Genomic DNA, 26,467 nt, shown 5'->3' with positions numbered 1-26,467 from the left:
TGTCCTTATGTTGAATTGGAAGAAAGATTTGTATCTTAATAAAATATACCCTATCAGCTGAGATTCCAAATTTATGAATTTTTAAAAATCAAAATTTCATTTGATTCTCTTTTCAGTGTTGCTTGTATTGCCATTCAGTTTTAATATATGGTTGGGATATAATTTTTTGATTTGAGAGATTTTCATTGATTTATTCATTAAATGTGTCTTTACTAAGAATTTGGTATTAAATGTAGCTGTCTTATATATAATGCATGGCTACAGCTTCCGGTATCTTCTAAGTATGTCTGTGTTAGTTACAAAACAGTTTGTAGGTTTAAATGGTTCTCATTTCTACCATAATTACACTTTGAATTGCCATTAAATGCAATATAATTTGCATGATGGAGTGAAGTAGGATATGATCAATTCTACTTAATTTTCCATATGAGCAATCATAAATAGTAGAAATAACTAATTGTAAAATGTTAGCCCTTTTTAGTATGTGCCAGGCACTGTTTTAAATGCTTATTTGCTCAGTTATAGTTTATATATTGAGTAAGTCCAAATTTCTAACCCATATCATTTTGAAAAATAACTGTATGTTAACCATTCTATTATCGTTAGTCTGAGGATATATAGTCAGATACTGTATACAAAGTTACTTAGGCTGTTTTTTTTTTTCTTTTTTTCCTTCAGTGTAGTTATTTTATTCGTTTGAACTTCATTAACTTTTATTTGTATTCAGTTTTAAGGTTTTTCTTCATCCTACTGGATGTAATCTATTTTTGAGTATGTGAAACTTTAAAATGGTTCTGAAAGTAATATTTGTAATTGCAAAATACACATTTGGAAAATTTTTAAAGTTTTGCTAATAGAATAACTGTCGTGTTTATCTTTTTGTGCTTGAGAACTTAATTGTTAAGAATCTATGAGAACAAGCACATGAGAAGTTTTTCTACTCCTTTTGGTTTAGTGCCATTAAAATAAGTGGAAAAATGTCATTGGGTGGCTATAAAATAAGTTATTTAGTGATTGAGAACATTTTATTATTTCTGTACACTCATTTAAAAGGAGAAAACTGGTCCAGTTTCAACAAAGCCAAAAACACTATGAGAATTTTGGTTGATAATTCCTATAAATGATTTCCTATTTATAACTATTCATTTAAAATTATATAAACAAACCAGGTTAGAGGTTGACATTTCAGAAAACATTGCGGTTTTTCTTCAACATGGGTTTGTTTTGTTTTTTGTTTTTTAAAAGACAAACCAGTTTTCTTGACAGGTAGGGGTGGTGTTGAATTACTGTGATACAGAATAATACCTTACTGGGGAAAGACTTTATTATTTCAAGAAGTCAGTTTCAGATTGTGTTTGTTGTTATTTGCTTCTCTTGCTGCAATGTACAAATTTTCTCTCTTACCAGATAACAGAACTGTTGTACAAGGATGGACGTTATTGCCAGGAGCCTCCAGGACCAATGGGTAGTGTTTCAATTTTGATGATTGTAACTTATCCACAAATCCATTCCTCTGTGTAATGATGGGCTAGAAGGATTACTGCAGAAAACATTTTCTTTTTGAAAGTGAAATACGAAAACATTTGGTTATGTATGTTTATATTGATGACTGCAACATTTGACATGTATGAAGTATTTTATTATAATTACTACTTTTTTAAAGACCAGACTGAGAGACTTTTTCTTTTCAGCTGGTGAGGGAATGCTTTTTAAAAGACCTATGGAAATAGGGTTAAAATCGGTAATAATTTTTGTGATTTTAATGTCTTGTATGGTACAGTTAGTTGATTTTTAACATGTAAATTAGTAAAAAGGTCTTTTTCCTACTTAACTGTACTTTATTATCCAAAATATATTATTATAACATTTAATGGTTTTCCTTTTTTATGTAATGAAGCCTAGAATATATAGCTTTTTACAATAAGGTACAGTAAGGTACCCTTCTTAAAAAATTCATATTTTCTGTCCTAGGTATTAACACAAGCCCTATACATTTTATGCTTGAATGCATAAGAAAATTACTGTTGTTACAAAACATCTTTGTTAATCTTGATTTTTCGTTGGCTAATAGGCAGCTCTCCAGAGTATTACTGTATCTGCTTATTAAAATTATTTAATGTTGTATACTCAACATTTAACAATCCTTTCTAATTTTTGGTGTTTCCCTAAAAAAAATTAGTATAGAAATGTGTACAAGATATTATTTGTTCTCATTACTTGTGATTTGAGTAGGAAAAGAGGTAAGGCCTTGGGCAGGACCACTCTGTCACAAAGTGGTGGAAAAAATAGATTGAAGTAAGATTCAGTACTGAGAAGCTGTCACTCGGTCTGAAAATAATTAATATTCCTTTCACTCACCAGTTAGATATGTGCTCCCAAACCACATAATCTCTATGCCTCAGTGATCATTGTTGCCATTTCAGAGCCTCTCATCAGGGTGACATCTCACACCAAAATGATTTCTTATAAATTAATCTTGATAACATGACAGTCTCAGTAATTTTAGTGGAATGCTTTCTCTTGTTTTTTTCTACAGAAGCTGTTGGTTATTTTCTTTATAACTTGATTGACAGCATGAGTGACTCAGAGGTACAGGCCAAGGAGGAGCGGTTGAGACAATACTTCCATCAGCTGAAGGAGATGGTACCATTTCATTTTTTGCTATATAATGCCTGTCCTGCCTGACATGTATCTATTAGATTTGAAATTGCTGCTTTTAAGTACAACCAGACCACTTCTCAATGACATGCAAGAGTTGGAGACGTAAATTATGTCTTGAGATAATTTCTGTTAGACAAATTTCAATTTGGTTGTCTAAAATTCTCTCCCCACCCCCTTCCCTTCATACAGAATGTAAGAATTTCTGAAAATATCTACAGAGGTCTTCGTAATCTCCTGGATAGCTATCATGTTCCTGAATTGATTAAGGTGTGTTTGAAATAATAATCAACTTTGTTAAATGCTAAATTTATGTGTAAAAACATGTTAAAATTTTATTGAAGTATGCTTTGGGCAGGAAAAAAATACACACCAGTTATTTAATTTTCAGTTATTAAAATGAGGCTATTCATTGATTGTTGGTAAATACTGTTTATATATGGGAGAATGGGGCAATACATTTAAAGTACTAATTACAATGGTTTATGAAGTATGAACTGAATTTCTGGAAAATTTTGAAAATAAGGAAAAAAAAGCAGTTAAAATAAGGTTAGAAGTCCAGAGTTTGTTTTTGGCTTTTGTTATATTTCCCCATGTATTTTCTAATTCTGTGCTAAATCAAATTCTACTTTCAGGATGTTAATATCTTGGTTGAAAGAGAGAAGATAGACTTTCAAAAAGTAAGTAGGCTTTTTAATAGATTTTACATGCTCTAAGAGCCAGACTTAGTGAGAATTCTGGGCTCCATCGTTATAAAACCAGTGGTTCTAAATATTTTTTATTATCTTGAATACTTCTGAGAAGTTGGTAAAAATTATTCCCCATCTCAAAAAAATCAACATCTAAGAAATTTGCGTATAATCTCAGAGTCCATCTCCAGATTAGTATTCCTACCAGCATTTATGACAGTAGCAAAGAAGGTCAGTTTAAAGGAAAGAGTGACAAGGGGTACATTTCTGTTTTTAGTAAATTTTTTTTTTTTTTGCATTTCTATAGACTTTGCAACTTACGTCATCTGATTTGGAGTCTACGCTTGAAAAACTGAAAGCTGAAAATCAACCTATAAGAGATGTCCTGAAGCAACTCATATTAGTGCTATGTTCAGAAGAGGTAACATGTTTAAATATTTTTAATATGCTATTAGAAAAAAAGAAAAAAACGAACGTTATAGATAACTGTAAGCCAAGCCAAATACAGTATTTATGATTTTTACAATTGATTATTAGAAGTCATGCCTGTGAAGAATACAATTAAATGAAAGGTTAACTAATTTCAGCTACACCTTGAATGGCATGTTTTCGGGTTGCTGTAGTTTGTTTATGATAATCTGCAAAGTGAATGATAGTAACAGCCGTGATAGGTTTATCATACATGCCAAATGTCCTTTCAAGCCATGGCTCCGGTCTCTTATATCTAGATTGTCAAGCAACTGATACATGCAGTAGTCATTTGCAAGTCAAATATTACTAGGTTGTTAATGCAGGGATTGAAATTCCATTTTCCTGCTGGAAAAAAGCTCTTTCTGAGATAAAGGGTCTCTTGCCTTCTTTCAGCAGGCGTCCAGCTGTACTTTGTGTTTTAGTGTGCCTGCAATTTGTTGGATATCACTAGACTCTTTTTCAGTTTCTAGTTGAATATGATTTGGTCATATGCCTGTGGTTTAAAGGAAGAAATATCATAACTGACTTTAGATTATAACAGGGTACTGTGAAATTCTGAAATATTTCTTTACATTACTAGACTGTGAGGAACTTTGCAATGATACATATTTCTGTGTATGGAAATGAGATTGTGAGACTGACTTGGTAAATATTTAATCTGGGAATCATCTTATAAAAATACAGTACATGAAGCTGAAGTATCAAATTTGGCATAAATAATGGCCTATTATGCATTAGAGATAACAAAAATTTTAAACTCCACATGTACATCTGAGTTGCTTTTTTTAAAAAAAAGTGATTAAAAATACTGAGGAGCAAGATCAATTGAGAACGTGGAACTATTTATTTTTAAAGTACTATTAACATTTTCTAAACTCTGAATGTTAAAACTAGAAATTTGTTATTTTTACCTTTGTATTAATTTATTCCTTCCTTTTGGCTTCTATTCTTCATTTCAGAATATGCAGAAAGCCCTTGAAATGAAAGCAAAGTATGAATCGGACATGGTTGTCGGTGGCTATGCAGCTTTAATAAATTTGTGCTGTCGACATGATAATGCAGAGGATGCATTGAACCTGAAACAAGAATTGTGAGTACCCTGGCACTGAGACAAGTCTTAAAGATCTATGGTGGGTGATACACAGCCCTTGATGGATCAAATAGATTGAATATTACTTTCTTATATAATGTATTTTTTAAAAATTCCTTTGTTCTCATTGTTTTTGAAATTTCAAGAAGTGAGGCTCTTTAATTAATTATGGCTCGTTTTCAGCAAGATCTCTTTAAGAATGATAAGACATTTCTGTTTTTAAAGCCAAGTGTGTATCATATCAGTAGAGATGGTGACTGTTTTACAAGGTTTGTTAAACATTCTCCTTTCTACATTATAGTGTGAACAAAATTCAAGATAGTTACCTATCTTGATAGACTTATCAAATAAAAAATAAATCTTTTTGGGATTTCCGTGTTCATGATGAAATTAGAATTATCTAGAGTGTTATGAAGCCAAAGAGGTTCTTCATTAGTATTGTTTGCAAATGGAGGAAATAGTATATATGTAGTGTTGTTCGTAGAGTCTTACTTTTGTCACTTTGAATATATATAACTTATATATGTGAATTTGTGTAAGACTTCAAAAATAAATCTTAACTGAAGTGTAGGGGCCAGTGTTAAATGCACCCTTCTGATGAGTTTGAAAAGTGATAAAATGGGTATCGCAGTCATTTTTTTAATTGCCTTTTAACAGAACATAAATTTGGCTTTAAATTTTAGTGACCGTTTAGATTCATCTGCTGTCCTTGACACCAGAAAGTACGTAGACCTCGTAAAAGTACTGGGAAAGCATGGCAGGCTCCAAGGTAAGCCTCAGCATATAAAGGAAAGAAATATGTGATGCCAATATCTTGCCACTGGAATAATATGTGAATTGATACTAATGGTATATCATGTCCTGCAAAGTGCTTGAACACTTTGCATACAAATTTGCATGTGAATCCAACCAGAGCTGCATGGACAGTGTAGGCCATTAGTTTTAATGGATTGGCAAGCTTGTCATTTACATTTGCACAGCTCAGTGCTTTTTGCATTTCTGCAGTTAGTTTTTATTAGCATTGCTGTTTGGATTGAGTTTGAAGATCATGACTTATGGCACAGTTTTCATATGTGCCTGGACTAATGGCTTTGTTTTTGCTTAAGGTCTGAAGGCTGAACATAAAACCTGTAAACATAACCTTATCTATAAGAATCTGAATGTTGAAGTAGTCCTAGTATTTAATAATTTTTTTTAAATTTAGAAATTTGTGGAAAAAGCATAGCTTATTTGCAGTCTGATTTTCATTTTGTTATGATAATGTTAAGCCTCATAATTAATTACACTTGATGATAAATTTTTATATTTGCTTATTTCTTAACTTTTTGATTATGCTTTATTTTGAAACTTCCTTTTTAGCCTTCTCTTCCTTTTATTCCCTGATAAGCTGGTTTTAATTTTAGTATAGTTAAAAAAAAAAAAAAATACATAGAGCAAATATTTTATTTAAATACTGATTTTTTTTCAACCCCCTAGGAAGCCTTTCTACAGAAAACTATAAGGATTAGCCTGCTTATTTTAAATCACTTTTTCTGTAACACGGTCAAAACATTTTGTTTGTGCAATAATTAAGAACAACATTATAAAAATGCACTTATTCCATATCCTAAAATGTTTGTTTCTGCCTTCCTAATGAAGCTTAATGAACCTAATGTATTAACATGCAGTCTTTTGGAAAGCTTTCATTGGCTCTGCTTGGCTAATTAGTATCGACATAGCAAACAGGCCCTATCGGTATCAGACCATTAGTCTGGCTGTATATACAGTGTAAACACATCTTTATTATCTGGCCTCCTGACAAGCCATCTGCTGAAGAAACAATGGTGTGATTTAGCAGATGTTAGCACTGAACGATAAAAGCATCCATTTAGGAGGATCTTACAGCTATAAGGGCAGCTTGTACAGGGTTATGTGGTGCAGAGTGGGCACACAGTCCCTATCTATAATTTGTAGTCAAAGTTGCAGGGAAATGATAAAACCATGCTATTGTGGATTTATAATTGTAGTCTCGTTTAGAAATGTAAGTAGTAATTAACTTGAAATCAGCATTATACACTAGAATTTACATTCCTGCTGGGCTTGAAATGCTGTTTTAATAGCAGTTTGTTTTCCCTACATGAAATTACCTAAGGGTCTTTTGTGTTACTTCATTGTAGATGCTATTAACATTCTAAAGGAGATGAAAGAGAAGGATGTTCTTATCAAAGATGCAACAGTGTTGTCCTTTTTCCACATCCTAAATGGTGCAGCTTTAAGAGGTGAAGTTGAAACAGTAAAACAGTTGCATGAAGCCATCGTGACTCTAGGGTTAGCAAACCCATCCACCACCATAAGTTCCCCATTGGTCACTCTCTATCTGGAAAAGTAAGTTAATTGAATTTTGAAACTTAAATGTTGGCATTAATAGGATGAATCTAATCTTGTGATTATGCTTTGTAAATACACTGTGGTGATGTGGAGAAGCCTTTGGAGATGATTTGCCACCAAATGAGAGGATTTATGTGGACTAGATGACCTTTAAAATCACCGGTAGCCCTGTGGTGCTATGGCTTACTTCCCAATGGAATGAACTATGATGATTTTTTGAAGGGCGTGTGATGATACTACATGAAATTGAGTCTAGGTTTTCCCAGCTTTGAGCCTTACAAGTGCTAATGATTAATACATTTAAGAAAGAAGGCGCTCTGGATCTTTTGGTTATGTATCGTGACTATTTTGGTAATAAAGTAGAAGCATCACTTCAGTGCTCCTTTTCTGTATGTGATGTTTTATTTTAATTGCATATGTCAATGCAGTTATTCTAGGTTTAATAACTAGAAGAAGTCTCTGCATTGTAGAGAAAAAAAATAAGTTCTTTTGAGAAAAAGGGCAAGATTTACTGAGTTTGAAAATTTTTTTATCCCCAGTGCCCAAGTGGGTATCCAGTTTAAGGTATTATTTGCAATATAAATCAAAATTAGTTTACTCTGTTGTAATGAGAACAAGATTTTAGTAAGTTGATTAAGCATAATTTATTACCTTCTTTTCCTTTTGGGTTTGTTTTTCTTTCTCTGTGTTGAGTGTGTTTAATTTTCTAGCCCCTATCTTTTAGTTTTCTTTTCCCTGGCTTAATGCAGTTTTGTGATCTGCTTGTTTTGTGAATGGAATTTTCTTGTTTTAATATGGATGTTTGCCTACCAGTGTCAGGAGAAAAATAGCAGATATAGCCTAACAATTGTCTTATTCTTCTCAAATTTCAGATAGTTTTTCTGTCACTGTTTTGTTGTGTTGTACATAGGCTCCCTGTGAGTCAGAATCGACTTGATGGCACCTAACAACAACAACAACGATAATTAATTGAATATGATGTAATATCGAATGGAAAAATACAAGAAACATCTCTTTTACTAGCTCTGTGTTAAGAAATGTATGTATAATTACACGCGTATACATGTACATCCATGTTTATAGAATACTACTTTTGCCATTCAATCATAAAACAGTTACCAGGTTAGATATTGGCCAAATCTTAACCTCCACAAACTCAGCATTATATCCTTTTAAAGAAACAGTGATTCAAACAATTACTGTGTTATTGGGTTCTCATATTCACAGCCAACTTTATATAGAAATCCTATAATTAATATGCTTCCTAGTAGACTTTTTTTGATTGTTTAAAAGACCCATCTCTGCAAATTGCATCTGGAGCTCTGTATAGGGATTTGAAAGAAGTGGGCCCAGTGCCCAGAAGAATTAGGCCCTCCTCCACTACTGGGCAAAAATAAAATAATTAACAATGAAAACTGGGCCTTGGTACAAAGATAGCTTACAAATAGAAATACTTTGAAGACAGAGGAGACATAAAAGTTTTCCTAAAGAGGTCTGCAGATGGGGCTCATGAACCAAGCTTACCCAAGTAAAAATGGGAACAGTTCATTTGCTCTAGGGCAATGTAAAATGAGTTGGCTGTTCTGTGCCTCCCAGTGAACTTTATAGTAGATCAGATATTTGTGCATCTCAGTAAAATTTGGCTGTCCTTAATTAGGCTAAAGAAATTTAACTCATTATCTTTTGCTTTATAGTTTCTTACTACTTTCAGATACCTATAAAAATTATTTTTATTGCCTAGGTTTATTTTATTTCATTTTTTTGGCTATCTTTGCTTTTCAGAGACTTCTGCCATAGCAAGATCTTTCCTCTTTCATTTATAATAATAAAGATGTTGTTGACTGTTCATTTATTATTACAAGAATAATAAAGTGGAAATAAAGTAAATTTCATATTGATAAAATTGCAGGAAACAGTAGTTGCACTTCTAGTCAGAGAAGTGTTGGAGGGAAAAAATGGATTTGAAACTTTATCCATTCTTCCCAAATGAATAGAGATACCTAATGATTTCAGAATCATGACAAGTAGTGGGATTGACTACCCTGCCAAAAAGTCCACATGTATTTGATTAAATATGCTTAATCTTTAGTCATACCATGTAAATTGACCTCAGCAGGTATGAGCTCATCTGGGAAATGATCTTTCTTTATTCAAACTTGAGATAAAATTATAAAAACATTTCAGAATGTGATAAAAAATCTTCATCCTTTCATTCAAACGTGAGCATCTTTTTTTGAATGTCATTGCAAAAGACTCTAAAAAGGATACCACATATATATTGGTGTATTATTGTAATTCTAAAACAAATCCATAGATTGAGTTACTTTAGAAAGGTAATCTTAAAGATCTACTAGGTCTTGATTTTGAACTGACTTTTCCTGTGTACAGTAAAGCACAGGGGAAATTAGTACTGTGTCAGTTTGTGTCACTTGTGCAGTGTAAAAATCTTTGTGGGGACAAAAAATGATGCATTTTGTTTTTATTACTTTGCCAAGGGAGGTCCAAATCATTAACAGGTTTACAAAATTTTAAAGAAATTGGTAAACTAATTCTGCTTCTGTATGTTTAGATAATACTTTCATTGAGCAGAAAAATATTCAGAGTCTAACAAAATAATGTCTTTCATTTATATTAGGTTGTTTTCTAAGCAATGTGTCTAACTGTAGTCCAAATGAACGTTATTTTGAACATTTTTATTTGTAACTTCCATTTTCAAATTTATTTATTTTTATTGAAATCATGCCTGATTCAGGGAGATGACATGGATCCTCCATATTAAGGGGAAAAAAATGCTTTAAAGTAGATTAAAAGAGCTTTGGACTAGACTTTATAAGAAAAGAAACAAGTGAAATTAATAAAATCTGGGCCTTTAGATTTAAAAGCATAAAAATTTGTGTGATGCAGTTTCAGGTTTACTTGTTTTATAGCTGATCCATTTTGGTTTCATTGCATATGAAAAATATCTTAAGCTATTTAACTGGATTATGTTGGTGCAAATGATCAAAGCAGCTTTAATTTTTGCTTCTCATGAAGGATTTTTGCTGTGCTGGTTGGTGCTGTAATCTATATGCACATAGTGCACATAAATGAAACGCACATGTGCTAACTCTTGCTAAGTTAATCTTGAGTTCCTCATAAAGATCACAGTGTCTATAAGGTGAACCTGTCACAATATAAGTTTTAAAATTCACTGTTAACACTTGAATGTGTTATATAAATGGGAAATAATTGTATTTAAAAAAAAAAGTTGGCTGTTCTGTCTCTCTCATACACACACACCCCCTTCAATTTTACCATCGTCATTTGTACTAGATACTTTTATTATTTGTGGGCATGCTTGCCTTCTGGAGTAAAACTCTATGTACTGAAAGGACATTAAGGAGGTTTGGCTCTTTTACTCCATTATTGCAATTAAGAATTTAGCATCATCAGTGCCAAAGGACAAAAGTGGTTCATTTGCCCTAGGGGGAAAGGACAGTGATAAGATGATTTTTCGTCAAGGATCATTGGGTCGTAATTAAGTTACATTCATGGCTATTGCTTTTTGAAGGATGATTGGTAAATGACAGGCTTCATGTGCTTAGTACGGGCAGTGTTCAGTAGGGTTTTTTCCTCCCTCTGTCAGAAAATCCTGTTGAGCCTGATAATGTAAATGTGGCATTTTATTCTGAACAAAAGAGCAGGGAAATGAGCTATCTTGTCTAATCATTCAGTTGTTTAACACCGACTTCCAGTTTAGACTCAATTGGCTGGAAAGCACTTGACATGTGAAGTTAGTGCTGTTCGGAACGCATGTTTGAGTAAATTTTAAAGTAAGTGACAGCTAAATTGTACCTAGGGAAATTACAAAGCCTTCAACACAGTTAATTTTTTGGGGAGGATTAGTTGTAATTGCAACACCAGTCTCCTTGAAGATTCCTCATTTATAGATGATGAACAGAAAAAAACATTTAGCTCTTTCAAGGGCTGGTTTTCTTAACAATAATTTTTGTGAAGATGATGGTTTCTCCTGAATTGATTTCACCCCATACTGAACATCTGCTTAAGATTTATAGAATAGTTTGTTTTTAGGGTGTTGAGGGTTTTTTTAAATTATTGTGATTGTTTTATACCCCCTCCTTGTTTTAAACTTTTCTTCCTAAGTCCCGACCCCCCCCCCCTATTTTTTTTCCCTCTAGTGATTTGAAATTTGAGAGCTTTTCAGTCAGTAAGCCTTTTAGGTAAATTGCTACTCCACTAACACTTTGTGCATAATTTGAAGCACTGTATCCCAATTAAAAATTAATATTTGTCATCTTTTTTTGTTGTCATTGTTTTTGGATTGGAAAGTAAGTTACTTTAAGTAAGGAGACTGAGTTTAAAGCTTCTGATAAGTGAATAGATAATTTGTCACTGGTCATTCTTGTTTTAATAGTTCAAGATCATATGATACATGTTGGTGATTTTTACATTTATATATATTGAGGATTGTGTTTGAGTTAGGAGTGCTTTGTTTCCTTATACCTTTATGTAGGTATTTTTCATGATGGTTGATGCATCATATGAACGTATGTCCAGTAAGCTTACGTCTTAACCTAGGGTTTGTGTTTCTGTCTTTGACTTTATAGTGTGCTTTAGTTTCATGATAAGACTAAAACAAGAAGTAGCATTAGATTGGCCATATGAGCTTCAAGCTTGACTTTTTGGATGTTCTTTCACATAATGAAATATTACCGTTTTTACAGTTTTATATATGGTGATGTTCCCTTAAAATATGAACTGTAGATTCTTGATTTTTGATATGAGCCAAGTGATAACTTTTGAGTTAATAAATGGAATTTATTCTAAATTCTTAAAATTTAGAATTACAGGTCATGTTTACACTGTTTTGCCTTTATTTCATAGGTTCATAGAAGTTTGATAGAGCTTACATTAAGTTAGTTTTTATCAAAATAATACTTTTTAAAATAAATGCTTAATTTTTATTAGTATGTATAGTTTTATTCATACAGGTTATTTTATATATTACGTGAAATATCTTTTGGAGTCTGGTCATTGAAAATAACACAGTGATATTTTAAGAAATAGTAGTATGTTTCAGTCGTATTTGAAGTTTGTGAAAGCACAGTGACTAATTTTTTTAAGGAATGGACTTTTTAAAATTTGTGATTCATTTGTGTGTATAAAACTTTAGTTAGCTCTAGATGGATAGACACTATGCATATATACTGAAATAAGCATGCAGTCAAAGTTTGGAATCCAGAATTAGTGTCATAACAAGATTTCTTCAGAGGATTATTGTTATTTTAGAGTGGGGTTTTTAATCAGTGTTAGTGTTTTAAAGTGTATGAAGGAGATCACAGAATCACATTAGGTCACAGAAGCCAGAAATGCATTCATTGGTAACGTAGTGTCTTACATTATGGGAATAAACCAGTTCCCACCTTTCCCCTCTGATATTTTGCTGCTCTTACTGATTTCATCCTGGCTAATAAAAGTTTCACTATTTATTCTCCTTTTCCAACTCATTGATGATTTTCTCTACTGGTGCCAAACATATTTGAGTTAGACATACCTAATAGCACAAATTCATAGAACCTCACCATATTAGAACTGGGAAGGAACCCAAAGGTCTTTTGAGTTCAGCCATTGTGACAAGCAGCTTCTAGTCACCACTTCTAGAAAGAAGTATGTTACCTGGCTACATCCAAGCTGTGCACTTAATCATTTGGAATGGAAATCCAGAAATCATGAGGATATTGCTATCCACCTATGCAGTGTGAATTTCAGATAGTATTTTATTCATAGTTTTCTTTTCTAGCACCCAAATCAAGGAACTCTGGTAATGCAGTGGTTAAACCATTTGACTGCTAAGCAAAAGGTTGGCAGTTCAAACCCACTGACCACTCCTTGGGAGAAAGATGAGGTCACTGTGAGTCAGGATTGACTTGATGGCAGTTGGGTTTGGTTTGAGTTTATCACCCAAATCTTTAAACTTTAATAGTATAGATTAATGAAGACTTCAAATTATGTGTGAGAAATGTAATATTTTATCTCTTTAAAGTGGTAAAAACAAACACAAGTCACAATGTAGATAATAGGGATTGAAAAAACTGGTCATTTAGTTTATTTGTGTCTTCACTACATTCGTGTGAAGTGTTCCATTATAGATTTCTAATTAATTTGTTGGCAATTTAAAAGGAGTAACAGTTGTTCTTAAAATGACTTAACAAATACATGAATTGTTTCGATTTTGTTATTCTTGTCTTTTCTGTTGTTGTTCTGAGCACATATAATCTTCAGAACCATGTATTTGGAGACCAAGACTGTTAACATGTCTCTTTGATTGACACAACAATTATTCATGCATTTATTGATAGCCTTGACCTAATGTAGGGGAAATACAATTGGGGCAATACTATTCTAGTTTGAGAATTGATCTGAAAAAGCAAATCTTGTCAGTTTAAAAAAAAAAAAAAAACAGCTTGTATGTGTTAGTTTTACTGTTAAAAACGTTTTAGTAGTTTTCTGTTAAATGGAATTGTAGAAAGGCAATAACTGAACTTGTGTTTGAAGCGCAGGAAAATACTGATTATATAAAGCTTTGTATCATATGTGGTAGCTACTGTAGCATTTCTCTTGTATGACAGTAATCTAGCCTGCAACATCTACTTGCGGTTTTGAAATTAACCTGTAATTTAGTCTTCACCCCAAATGACAAAAATTGAAATGACTCTGTGGGGTGCCGGAAGATGCACTGTAAACAGGGCTTAGTAAGGGGCTAAGGTAGAGATCCGTCAGGATAGGCTCATTTTCACTGTGTCAGTATTATTGCAATAAAATTAACACTTCTTCATTTTATTTTACTTTTGAGTACAGCTTAAAATCTTAATCTAGATAAAATAGTAATTCAATCTAGGGCAACATAACATTTGTATAATGGACAAAAATGTTAGGGCTTTAACAGGGAAATAAGGCTTTTCTTTTGAAAACTGTTGGGAGTGTGAAGTTGTATTTTGGTTCTTGTCTCTAACCATCTTCATGTTTATATGTTTCATACTCTTCAAAACTCTTTAATTTCTTACTCCAAATACCACTACTTTATTAGATTAAACAAACAGCAGTGCTCTTGATAGAGTATAATGTCTAATTACATGTGCTGAACTTAAAAGTGGGAAGTTGCGGGTCCTGGTTCCAGTGCCTGCTTTTGTTTACTTAGGACCCTTAGGCAAATCAGTCAATCTGTCGATGCCTCAGTTTCCCCATCTGTTTAAAAATAAAGGTGATTGGCCTGTATATTTGTATCATATAATCCCTAAAACTCTTCCAAGGGTCCTATGTTTTGTAGCAGTATTTCTTATACATGATGTTTTCCTTTTAAAGGAAAAAAAAAAAGGTTCTTTTCAAGGACCCATAAGAATATATTTGCATACTTTTTAAAGAAATTCTGACTTAATTTAAAAAACTTAATTTTAGCTAATCACTTGTCTTTATGAGAAGTCTTGTCTTTATAAGTGGAAAGAACTTTTTAAAATAATTTTTTAAAAATTAAAGGTCTCTTAGAATTTACTGTCCTACAAAAATATTCTAGTTTTAGCAACAGTAAGTTCCTGATATATATAAATCCTGAGGTTATTCCGTTTATCTCAAAGCTGGCCATATCCAAAAATATGATGACAAAGCTAAAAAGTGATTGACAATTCATTGATATCTATTAATGTAAATTTATTAAAGTTTCCATAATCTGAAATTGTTGAGGGCTATGAAGGTATATAAATAGTTGGAAAAGATACTTGACAATGGTTCTTGCTTTTAGAAAGGATGCAATTACAGCACCTTTTTACGTAAAATCAGATTTTACTTAAATTCAGAGTATGCCTTCATCTATTTAGATTTTTTTTTAAAGTGCCATAAAGCAAACTAAATTATAAAATATGAAGCAGGGAAAACAGGGAACTGCTAATTAAGTCTGTATTATGAACATTGTTTATATATGAGGATTTTGTTGCTGTTGTTGTTATGTGCCATTAAGTCAGACCCGACTCATAGCGACCCCTCCTTGGGTTTCCGAGGCAGTATCACTACGGAAGTAGATTGCCCATCCTTCCTTCTGAGGAGTGGCTGGTGGGTTTGAACCGCCAGCCTTCTGGTTAGCAGTCAAGTGCCTTAGCCACTATGCTACCAGATATGAGGATTATGTCTCATAAATTTTTCCATTTTGGCTTTGTGATTTTTCTACCTTAAATAGAACTCAGTTGTGTACATTTTAATCTCCCAAAACCATTAGTGAGAGTCTGAATGGAATTAGATTTTATTCATCGTTAATTATTAATGTTTCTAAGGGATGACTTACCTGCTGCTCTTGAAGCCTCCATTGACTGCTATGAGAAGTATAAAATACTACCAAGGATTCATGATGTCTTATGCAAACTGATAGAGAAAGGCAAGACCGATCTAATTCAGAAAGGTTAGTTACTTTCTAATTTCTTAACTATAGTTACTCTTTCCTTCTTGCTTATTTAATCTTACTGCATTACTGTGAAGAGAAAATTTAGCAGGAAGGCAAACACATCCAGAGACACTCAGTCACACTTCTGAATTGAAAAGGAAAAAAAATCAGGTGGATTTTCAGTAATGTAAATGTTTTTTATTTTAATAACCACATTTTGAAAAGCTGCTCCTCTTTTGATTTTGTGCTCTACTTTTTGGTGAACTTCCTTTATGGGGATTCTTTTACACTTAGCCCCACTAGTTCTCTCTTAAGGCACTTACTGCCAAAAAATGTGTCCTTTTAGCAAAGGGCTGTGGCAGAAGATTGGTTGATACAGCTATAATTTTTAAGTTATTCTAAGTACTTGTTTTCATTTTACTTATTTCCATACCACCCCACCCCTCACCCAAATCAACATGTGACCCCCAACTAGTCTGAAATATTCCCTCCCCTTCCATCCTGTCCCTGGTAACCAACAAAGTGACTTTCCTTCCCTGAGTAAGTCTTTCCTTGACTTTTTTACAATAATGGACTCATACAATATTTGTCCTTCTGTGATTGACTTATTTCACTCAGCATAATGTCCTCCAACATACTTGTTTTTAAGATGTATATATGCCCAGAACTGCATGTCGTATCATGCTTGTATGTATTTTTCCCTTCTAATATTTTCCTCTTTCTTCTCTAGCAATGGACTTTGTAAGCCAAGAACAAGGTGAAATGACAATGCTCTATGATCTCTTCTTTGCCTTCCTACAAACAGGAAATTACAAAGAGGCCAAGAAGATCATTGAGGTATGATTTTAACTACTGTATTGTAATTGTACAGCTGTTTAGACTCTTAATTAGAATACACTTTTAAAATTTAACCTTTAATTACACTTGTTCTGATTCATGTTAATAGCATTCAATCCCAATAGAGGGAAGAAAAAGAACTTGGCCAGCTTCTTTCTTATATATAATTATAGTTCAGAAAATGCAGTCTGGTTGTATATTGAATTTGTTTCCTGACTTTGTTAAATTCACTGTTATATATCAAAATGATATTTGCATATTGAATCTTGGATTCTGGAACAATTAAATTAAACTGGCATTCCTGGGTGTAAAGTTGCTAATCCTCTTTGCTTAGGAATTCTTTGTTCTTAAAAGCAGTAGAATTTAATTTGCTGCAGACCATGCTCAGATTTATGTGTAATGCTTGTCTACAAGTTAATCAGCCAAACAGGTGCTGTCTGCAACTGTTTGGCATTTAATTTAAAATTTCTTCTTCTTTTTTTTTTAAACTATGGTAAGCAGCTTATGGAAAGTGGTAGGTGACAAACCTGGCCTATTTAGGATTAGTATATTTTATCTAAGCTTGATTGAAATTTTGCTTACTGAAATTGATAAGTCAAAGAGCAACTATAATTCTATGTCCACTAAGAAAACAAAACATTTGACAGAAGATTTACCTGTTGGCTTAAGAAAAATGATTTCATGTGATTAAAATTGTTGACTTATATACATCAATAACCATGTTTCTCTCAGATCACACTTTGTCTTTACTCTATCCAAAATCACCTGTGGGGGATAGAACACAAAGGTGGTATTTGGCACCTCTATTTGTATACTGATGACTGCTTACAAAGAAATTTAAAATGTAAACGTAAACCCAGAGGATTATTATTGTTTCTCTGGCTGTTTTTCAAACAAAAGTCTAGTATGTTTTTCAAAGAAAAGTCTAGTATGAGAAAGGAGGACTGTGAAGTTAATTCAGAACTTTCTTCTCTTTCTGTCTTAGGGCTCAATCCACCCACTTGTCAAGGCAGTGGAATATACTTATGTTGAACAGCTGCTTCTGTAGCTTAAGCAGTTCATTTGTGTTTTCTGCAAAACTCTTGCACTAAGTATGTAGAGTGCTTCTGAAAATGAGAGGAGCCATCTGATTTTAGAGTTTTGTTCTGTATGCATGGTATCAGTGATAGGAGGCACTTCTCAGATAGAAGTGAAGCTCAGGTTTTCAAATAATAGCGGTGATAGATTCTACAGGAAGAATTCATTTGCCTCGCTTTATGTAATAAGCAAGGCATAGTAGAAAGAGCCAAAGGCACCTGAGTCAGTTCTCCTTTTACCATTTACTTGCTTATGTGATAATGGATAAGCTATTAAACCTTTCTAAGTTTCCACTTCCTCATGTACAAAGGGGAACAGAATACCTGTCTTTTAGGTTTAGTCACATACTATATATGTAAAGCAGCTTGCATGTTTCCTGTGTTATAGTAGGTGATCAATAAATATAATTCTTTTTTCTTCTTAAAGGTATGAATTGTATTGTATTCTTTAACTTCCCTACCTAATTCACAGTATGAATTAAGCGTAGCATAAGGTACACATTTGTACATGAATTGATAAGAAAAGACTGCCTCTTAAATTACTTTAGAGCTTTGCCAGTGTCCATTGAGGGTATTCTTTGAGGAGTGACTGTCTGCTGATGCCATGGAGTTTTCGTAGTAGGTGTGTGCAGTATTGGGTACAGGGTAAAGAGTAACTATTACAGAACTCCTGTAGTAGCCTGGGTAGAACAGCAAAGCCTGAAATGCTCTGAGAATCTACTGATGCACATTTTATGGTTAACTGGAAATGAATTAAAGATGTATTCTTTAGGTGGGAAGTTGCTTTTTTCACCATTAAAATTCAAAACCTGGGAGTTCTCTCTTAGAATTTTTAATGATTATTAACAATATAAAGAGTAATGAAAATTAGTAAAGTAGGAAATAATAAGTACTGAGGAACATTTTTGTCATTCACCAAAAAAGCAAGAATGTCTTATCAGTAGATATTGACTCTCTACAGTTGAATTTCCAAAACTAAATATACAACAGAGCTTTACATTTGATGTACTATGGGAGATAACAAGGTGGACCAGTCATAAAAATGCATTAAATGAAGAAAGGTTGAGGCAGGATTCATTGTATGCTCTGTTTTGTTTTAAAAATGAGTTGTTGAGTTCTTTTACATATATTATGTATCATATGTAATACATTTAATATAATTTTATATTTTATTTCTATATATGGATTTGTGGGAGGTGGAATTACACCTGGTATTTATTTTCTTCAAACTTATCTGTGTTTTTTTGAGTTTTCGGTAATGAGCATATAGTCTTACAATCAGAAGAAATGTCATATTCTTCCAAAAGAAGGAGAAAATGAATCACACTGAGATCAAACCCTGAAGGAGCTAATGTGAAGCTCTTTGAGCATTAGACTAATATGTAAAGATAACCATTATATAAGACTGAGAAGTGTTTACTGTATTTTAAAAGGTATAAATAGTACTGAACACTCGAGTGAAACTTATTCCTAGTGTAGGAAATTAAGTCATACTTTCTAGAGGAAATGGGGGGCATGAGGTAGGGTTTGATAGATATAGTAGTATTGTAACATTGAAGACTTTGATGGGGTTGAGAAGTACACTACAGGTAGAGGGAATACCATAAAAAAAGAAGTAAACAGAAGGAAAATCTGTAAGCAGTTCATTTGTCTGGAGGTGTAGGATTTGTGAGAAGTATTTTGCAAGAATAGATTGTTTCCAGATCTTAGAGAACCTTCAGTATTAGAATAAGTAAGTTGAAGTTAATTCAGAAAACAGGGAGCTCTGAACAGTATTGAAAATAAATGTATCTAGCAGAAGGATTGATATAGATTAAAGGGGGTCTGAAGCAGTGATATTTAAGGAGGATCTGAATTAGGATAGTGGTTGGGGGGTGGTTTTCAAGTCACTTTTCTTGGTCATCTCGAATGATACTTAATAATTAAAGTATAGGGACCTTAGCAGAAGGCTCTGGGCAGCACAAATGGTTTGCGCTCAATGACTAACCTAAAGATTGTTAGTTCTAATATAGTCAGCAGCACCACAGAAAAAAGGACTAGCGATCTGCTACCGTAAAGATTACAGCCAAGAAAACCCTATGGAGCAGTTCTATTCTGTAACACATGGAGTCTCCATGAAACTGAATTCACTCCACAGCAACAAATAGGTTTTTTGCTTCTTTGGTTGGTACGGATGGTTAACGTGCCTGGCTGCTAACCAAAAGGTTTAGAGGCTTGAATCCACCCAGAGATGCCTTGGAAGAAAAGCCTGGAGATCAACTTTTTTTATTGAAATATAATTGATGTACAGTGAAATACACAAAACAAGAGTGACATGGGTCAATTTTTTTTTTTTTTTACTGTTCCTGCACACCCCTGATAACCAACAAAGAATGTTTCCTTTCATATATAAACCTTTCCTTGACTTTTTACAATAATGAACTAATACTATATTTGTCCTTCTGTGATTGACTTATTTCACTCATCATAATGTCCTCCACGTTCATCCATGTTATGTGGTATTTTGCAGATTCTACATTATTCTTTAGTGTTGCATAGTATTCCATTGTGTGTATGTACCATAGTTTGGTTATCCGTTCTTCTGTTGATGGGCACTGTGGTGGTTATGTTTTTGTGTCAGCTTGGCTGGGCCTGGGTGAGTGGCTGGGCAGCTGGATGTAGTATTCCCAATGATTAGACTGGTAATCAACTCCATGGTGGAATCTACTGTGAGCAGCTGAGTAAGCTGCCTTAGGGAATATGATCTGCTTCCTGTATATAAGCAGAAGCCTTGGGGAATGGTCTCTAGCCTATGGCACTCTTAGACCCTGCATGTAGCTGTGTTGTTGTTCAGCAGCCTGCCATGCTCTGCCGACCTTGGGACTTAAAATGGACTTAAATTAATGGTCTGCCATGTGGTTTGGAACATCGGGACTGTGCCTTTTTACTAGTCAACCTTGGGTCTTCTCAGCCTCAGCAGCCAGCAGCTGTCTGAGTGAAGAAATGCCTCTAGCTCCAGGGGGATGGGAGCAGGAGGCAGAGCTGGACCCCAAGGTTGAGGGGCTTTCACCCAGCCCCTAGAGCCTGGCACTTTGAACTTGGACTTAAAGCTTCTAAATTGTAAGAATAAACTGTTTGTTAAAGGCCATCCCATTTGTGGTATATTTCTTTCAGAGCAGGACTAGGTAACCAGAACAGGCACCTAGGTTGTTTCCAATTTTTTGCTATTGTAAATAGTGCTGCGATGAACATGGGTGTGCATGCATCTGTTCTTGTCTTGGCTGTCACTTCGTTAGGATATATACCTAGTAATGGGATTGCTGGGTGAAATGGTATTTCTAATTCCAGCTTTTTAAAGAATCACCATACTGCTTTCCACAGTTGTTGTATCATTTTACAGGCCTACCAAGCAGTGTATAAGAGTCCCAATCTCTCCACATCATTGCTAACATTTGTTATTTTCTGTCTTGTTGAACTTTGCCATTAGTGCTGGGGTAAGATGGTATCTCATTGTTTTGATTTGCATCTCTCTGATGGCTAATGATTGTGAACATTTCTTCATGTGTTTGTTGGCTGCCTGAATATCCTCTTTGGTGAAGTGCCTATTCATGTCTTCTGCCCATATTTTAATTAGATTGTTTATCTTTTTGTTGTTGAGGTATTGGAGTTTTCTATAAATTTGAGAGATAAGCCCCTTGTCAGATATGTTGTTGCCAAGTATTTTTTTTCCCAATCTTCTCTTCTTACTCTTTTGGCAGTGTAATTGCAAACAACTTCTAAAAAATCAGCCACTGAAAATCCTATGGAGCACAGTTCTACTCTAACACATTCATCATGAGTTAGAATCTACTTGACAGCACTGCTGCTGAAACAAGGGTGAATTAACAGAGATAAGCTAAGCTCTCACTTAGATCTGATGTAGTTTCTCCCACCAAGAGTCCCTGTAGTTTACATTGGCATATTTCATTTGAAACTTCTTAATAAAACACTTTAACTAAGGTGATGGATAGCATTTGAGAGGCTTCACAGTTTAACCATTCCTTCTTGTCTCCTTCCCGTTCCTTTAATTATCGATCATGACTCTTACAGTCTAGTTGGTGATGTTGTTGTTGTTGTTATGTGCCGTCGAGTCGGACCTGACTCATAGCAACCCCTCCTTGGGTTTCCAAGGCAGTATCACTACGGAAGTAGATTGCCCCATCTTCTTTCCGAGGAGTGTTTGATGGATTTGAATCACTAGCCTTCTGGTTAGCAGTCAAATGCCTTAGGCACTATGCTACCTGAGCTCCCATATAGACTTTAAAATAAGAATCTATAAAATGTCCTAATTCCTTAAGGGAAAGGACCTATTTCAGACTAGGTCTTTCTCAGAAAATAATGTTTGGAGTGAGAACTAAAGAATAAATCAGGAGCCAGTCACATGAGTAGAAATAAGAGCAATCTGGGCAGAAGAAAAGCTCCATCTTTTAGAATTCTTACCAGATAACACTAATAAGACCACATTTTTAAACTTCTGTGTGACGTTCTTACCAGTGTTTGAACACAACCCTTTGTTTCTTCTGCAGTTTATCCTGCAGGCTACCCATTCCTGGTTACTTACAGTGTTCTTCTTATGCCCCATTGTCATATGAGATGTATCATTGAAGACAGGTTCACAAATTCTTGTATTTACAAACTTTCAAATCAAACCCACTGCCATTGGGCCAGTTCTGACTCATAGCAACCCTTTAGGATGTCGTAGAACTGCCGTGCCCCATAGGGTTTTCAAATCTTTAGGAAGCAGACTGCCCCATCTTTCTCCCATGGAGTAGCTTGTTGTTGTTGTTATGTGCCGTCGAGTCAGATCCGACCCATAGCGACCCCTCCTTGGGTTTCCGAGGCAGTATCACTACAGAAGTAGATTGCCCATCTTCCTTCCGAGGAGTGGCTGGTGGGTTTGAACCACCAGCTTTCTGGTTAGCAGTCAAGTGCCTTAGCCACTATGCTACCAGAGCTCCCTTTTGATTCACAGGTGAATGCATTAACCACTGTGCCACCAAAGCGCCTTTTTATAAACCTAGATAAGAATATCAGATAAATACAGTTTGTGAAGTATATTATCTCACCAGTTGTGGTGCGCAATCTGATTTTTTCCCCTGTGTAAGTGAAACTTGCATGTTGTTTTATGCCATGTGTAAAGACCTATTATTAATATCATTACCCACTTAATTATTAAACTCTTTGTGGGTTTTTCTTCCTTTTATTCAGTGTATATTTCTTTTATATATAATTGAAATGAATCATAACTTAATACTTTTTCTTTATTCTGCAGCACTGCCTCTCTATTTCTCCACATGTAATCAAGGACTCTTCTGGGCATTATTTTTATTTGTTACATCATTCCATTCTATAAATAAACTAAAATTTATTTTCTCTTTTGAGAATAAATAATAATCATATCTTTACGTATAGATATATTTAGTCATTAGATCATTTACTTAGAGTTATTTCTCAGAAGTGGGTTAAATGTATTTCTTGTCCCTGATACATAGACAAAACTTTTTATGTCTTTATTAATGAGAAGACCTCATTTATGGTTCATAGTAGCAGAGATTGAACTAAAACCCAGGTCTCCTCAGGTCTAGTCCAACAAAAATGAGATGATATTTCTCTGTAAGCAAAAAGTTGACTTAATTTTTTTAGTGGAGTACCTTATTTTTTTTAATATATTTTATTGAACTATAATTTATGTACAGTGAAATACACAAAACTAAAGTAACATGGGTCAATGGATTTTTTTTTTTCTTTTTTTGCAGTGTTTGCTCCCCTCCCCTCCCAACACTGGTAACCAACAAAGAAAGTTTCCTTCCATATCTAAACTTTTCCTTGACTTTTTCCTATAATGCACTAATACAATATTTGTACTTCTCTGATAGAATTATTTCACTCAGCGTAATGTCCTCCAAATCCTGGTATGTAGTGGTTTGCAGATTCTACACTATTCTTTAGGGTTGCATGCTACTCTATTGTGTATATGTACCATAGTTTGGTTATCCATTCTTCTGTTGATGGGCACTTAGGTTGTTGCTGTTGTAAATAGTGCTGCAATGAACATTGGTGTACATATATCTGTTCTTGTCCTGGTTTTCACTTCCTTAGGATATGTACCTAGTAATGGGATTGCTGGGTCAAATGCTATTTCTAATCCAGCTTTCTAAGCAGTCACCATACTGCTTTCCATAGTGGTTGTATCATATTATAGTCCCACGAAGCAGTGTATGAGAGTCCCAATCTCTCTACATCATTGCCAGCATTTGTTATTTTTTGTTTTTTTGCACTTTGACATTAGTGCTGGGGTGAGATGGTATCTCGTTGTTTTGATTTACATCCCTCTGATGGCTAATGATCGTAAGCATGTCTTCATGTTTTTGCTAGCCACCTGAATATCCTCTTTGGTGAAGGGTCTATTCATGTCTTCTGCCCATTTCTCAATTAGATTGTGTGTTAACACTGGGTTCTCTAGAGAAACAAAAGCCAGTAAATCTTATATATATGTATATATAGAGAGAAATTTATCTTAGGAAAATGTCTCACACGCTTATAGAAGCTGGCAAGTCCAAAGTTCCTGGATCAAACGTCAAGCTGGAGGCTTTTCCTGGATCTTGCAACCTCAAAGCTGGCAGGCAGTACACAGGCTGTTGATTTCAACGAATGATACATCCACAGTCTCTAGGCCAAATGGTGGACTGTTCACTCACGGACAATTGTAGGCAGCACAACAGAATCCCGATCCACAGAAGAATGTCTCTCTTCCCAGGATGTCCTTGGATATACTGGAAGCAGGCCACACCCCTAGGGAAACTCCCTTTCAACAGATTGGCCATTCAGAACATAGTTATCTGATCCCATCAACAGTTCAAACCACACAGAATTGTGGTCCAGCCAAGTTGACACACAGCTCTAACTATTACAGATTGTTATCTTTTTGCTGTTAAGGTTTTGGTGTTTTCTATAAATTTGAGAGATAAGTCCCTTGTCAGATATGTCATTGCTGAATAATTTTTCCCGATTTGTAGGTTTTCCTTTTGGAGAAGTCTTTTGAAGCACATAAAAATTTAATTTTGAGCAAATCCCATCAATCTAGTTTATCTTTAGCTGTTTGTGCATTTTTGGTTATGCTTGACAGTCTATTTATGCGATAAATTGTTGTTGTTGTTGTTATGCGCTGTCGAGTTGGACCCAAGTCACAGCGACCCCTCCTTGGGTTTCTGAGGCGGTATCACTACAGAAGTAGATTGCCCAGCCTTCCTTCTGAGGAGTGGCTGGTGAGTTTGAACCTCCAGCCTTCTGGTTAGCAGTCATGTGCCTTAGGCACTATGCTACCAGAGCTCCCATGGCATAAATTAGGGCCCCTAAATTTGCACCTAGTTTTTCCTTGAGAAACTTTATAGTTTTAGGTTTACATTTAAGTATTTGATCCATCTGGAGTTAGTTTTTGTTTATGGTGTGAGGTACAGATCTTGTTTCCTTTTTCTCCAAACAGATACCAGTTTTGGCAGCACCATTTGTTGAAGAGACCACCTCTTGCCCATTTAATGGTCTTCAGCTCTTTGTCAAAAATCAGCTGACCGTAGATTGATGGATCTATTTCTGGGTTCTTAGTTCTGTTCCGCTGGTCTATATGTCTGTTGTTGTACCAATACCAGGCTGTTTTAACTACTATTGCTGTATAGTACGTTTTGAGATCTGGGAGTGTGAGACCTCCTACTTTGCTGTTGTTCTTCAATAATGCTTTGCTTATTCAAAGTCTTTTTCCATATAAAATTAGTGATTTGTTTTTCTGTGTCCATAAAGGATGCTGATGGGATTTGGATTGGGATTGCATTGAATGTATAGATTGCTGTGGGTAGTATTGACATTGTCACAGTGTTCAAACTTCCTAAGTGGAGTACCTTTTAAGGTACTTCATTAACCTCCCAGGAAGGGAATGTTGCAGATTATGTAAGTAAAGTAGCAAAACAACATTTGAATAATTCATTCATATTTTTTTTCTTCCTTTTTTTTAATACATTTTATTGAAATATAATTTATGTACAGTAAAATTCACAAAACTAAAGTGACATGGGTCAATGCATTGTTTTTGCACTGTTCTCTCCCCTCCCACCCCTGGCAACCAACAAAGAAAGTTTCCTTCCATATATAAACCTTTCCTTGACCCTCCACAACAATGAACTAAAACTATATTTGTCCTTCTGTGATTGACTTGCTTTACTCAGCATAATGTCCTCCAAGTTCATCCATATTATGCGATGTTTTGCAGACTCTACATTATTCTTTAGTACTGCATAGCATTCCATTATGTGTATGTACCATAGTTTGGTCATCCACTCTTCCACTATAAATCTTAGAGATAAGTCCCTTGCCAGGTATGTAATTATCAGCAAATATGAATTTGTTGCTGTCATTTTTGTTACGTGTTTTTTCATGGGTCGGTTTCTTTGTTCCATATAATTTTCTGTGCTGAGCTCAGTTTGTTTATGAATCATGTTATCACTTCCTTCATTGCTGTTGTTTTAGTATTTGCTGAATATTTATGCTGGTCCTCTTTCTTGGTGTGAAGGTTAATCATTTTTCTTTGAGGTAACCCTGTGATTCATAGTTTGCAAATTTAGAACAGTCCATTCTATCTTGTAATTGTCTTGACTTCCTGACCATCTAGAAGTTCTGTATCAACACAGTTTTTTCTCTTTTTGGTTTGTAGTTGTCCTCATTTGTCAATTGATGTCTCTGGTTCCCTGTTTATAATCTTGTAGGCTTATTTACTTTGGATACTTCCATAGCTGGCTTGGTTTCTTGGTTATATCATCATGTGTGTTAATGGTCAGTTGTTGTT

The 26,467-nt window shown here is 34.4% G+C and overlaps 1 protein-coding gene across 1 annotated transcript in view; it reads left to right on the top strand.

Annotated features, from left to right (window-relative positions):
* Positions 1 to 26,467, top strand: part of LRPPRC (leucine rich pentatricopeptide repeat containing) — a 146,186-nt gene that overhangs the window by 69,279 nt on the left and 50,440 nt on the right. Inside the window, exons 16-25 of the mRNA XM_007944418.1 lie at positions 1,408 to 1,465; positions 2,537 to 2,643; positions 2,851 to 2,928; positions 3,294 to 3,338; positions 3,655 to 3,768; positions 4,778 to 4,908; positions 5,592 to 5,677; positions 7,065 to 7,272; positions 15,597 to 15,721; positions 16,434 to 16,540. Coding sequence (XP_007942609.1) covers positions 1,408 to 1,465; positions 2,537 to 2,643; positions 2,851 to 2,928; positions 3,294 to 3,338; positions 3,655 to 3,768; positions 4,778 to 4,908; positions 5,592 to 5,677; positions 7,065 to 7,272; positions 15,597 to 15,721; positions 16,434 to 16,540 — 1,059 coding nt within the window. The remainder of the gene's footprint in view (positions 1 to 1,407; positions 1,466 to 2,536; positions 2,644 to 2,850; positions 2,929 to 3,293; positions 3,339 to 3,654; positions 3,769 to 4,777; positions 4,909 to 5,591; positions 5,678 to 7,064; positions 7,273 to 15,596; positions 15,722 to 16,433; positions 16,541 to 26,467) is intronic.

Source organism: Orycteropus afer, unplaced genomic scaffold (assembly GCF_000298275.1).
Source record: "Orycteropus afer afer isolate SDZICR_OR568_19922 unplaced genomic scaffold, OryAfe1.0 scaffold00124, whole genome shotgun sequence".
Lineage (NCBI taxonomy): Eukaryota > Metazoa > Chordata > Mammalia > Tubulidentata > Orycteropodidae > Orycteropus > Orycteropus afer.
The sequence above is the reverse complement of the archived record's forward strand: the minus strand, read 5'-3'. Positions and strand labels throughout refer to the sequence as shown.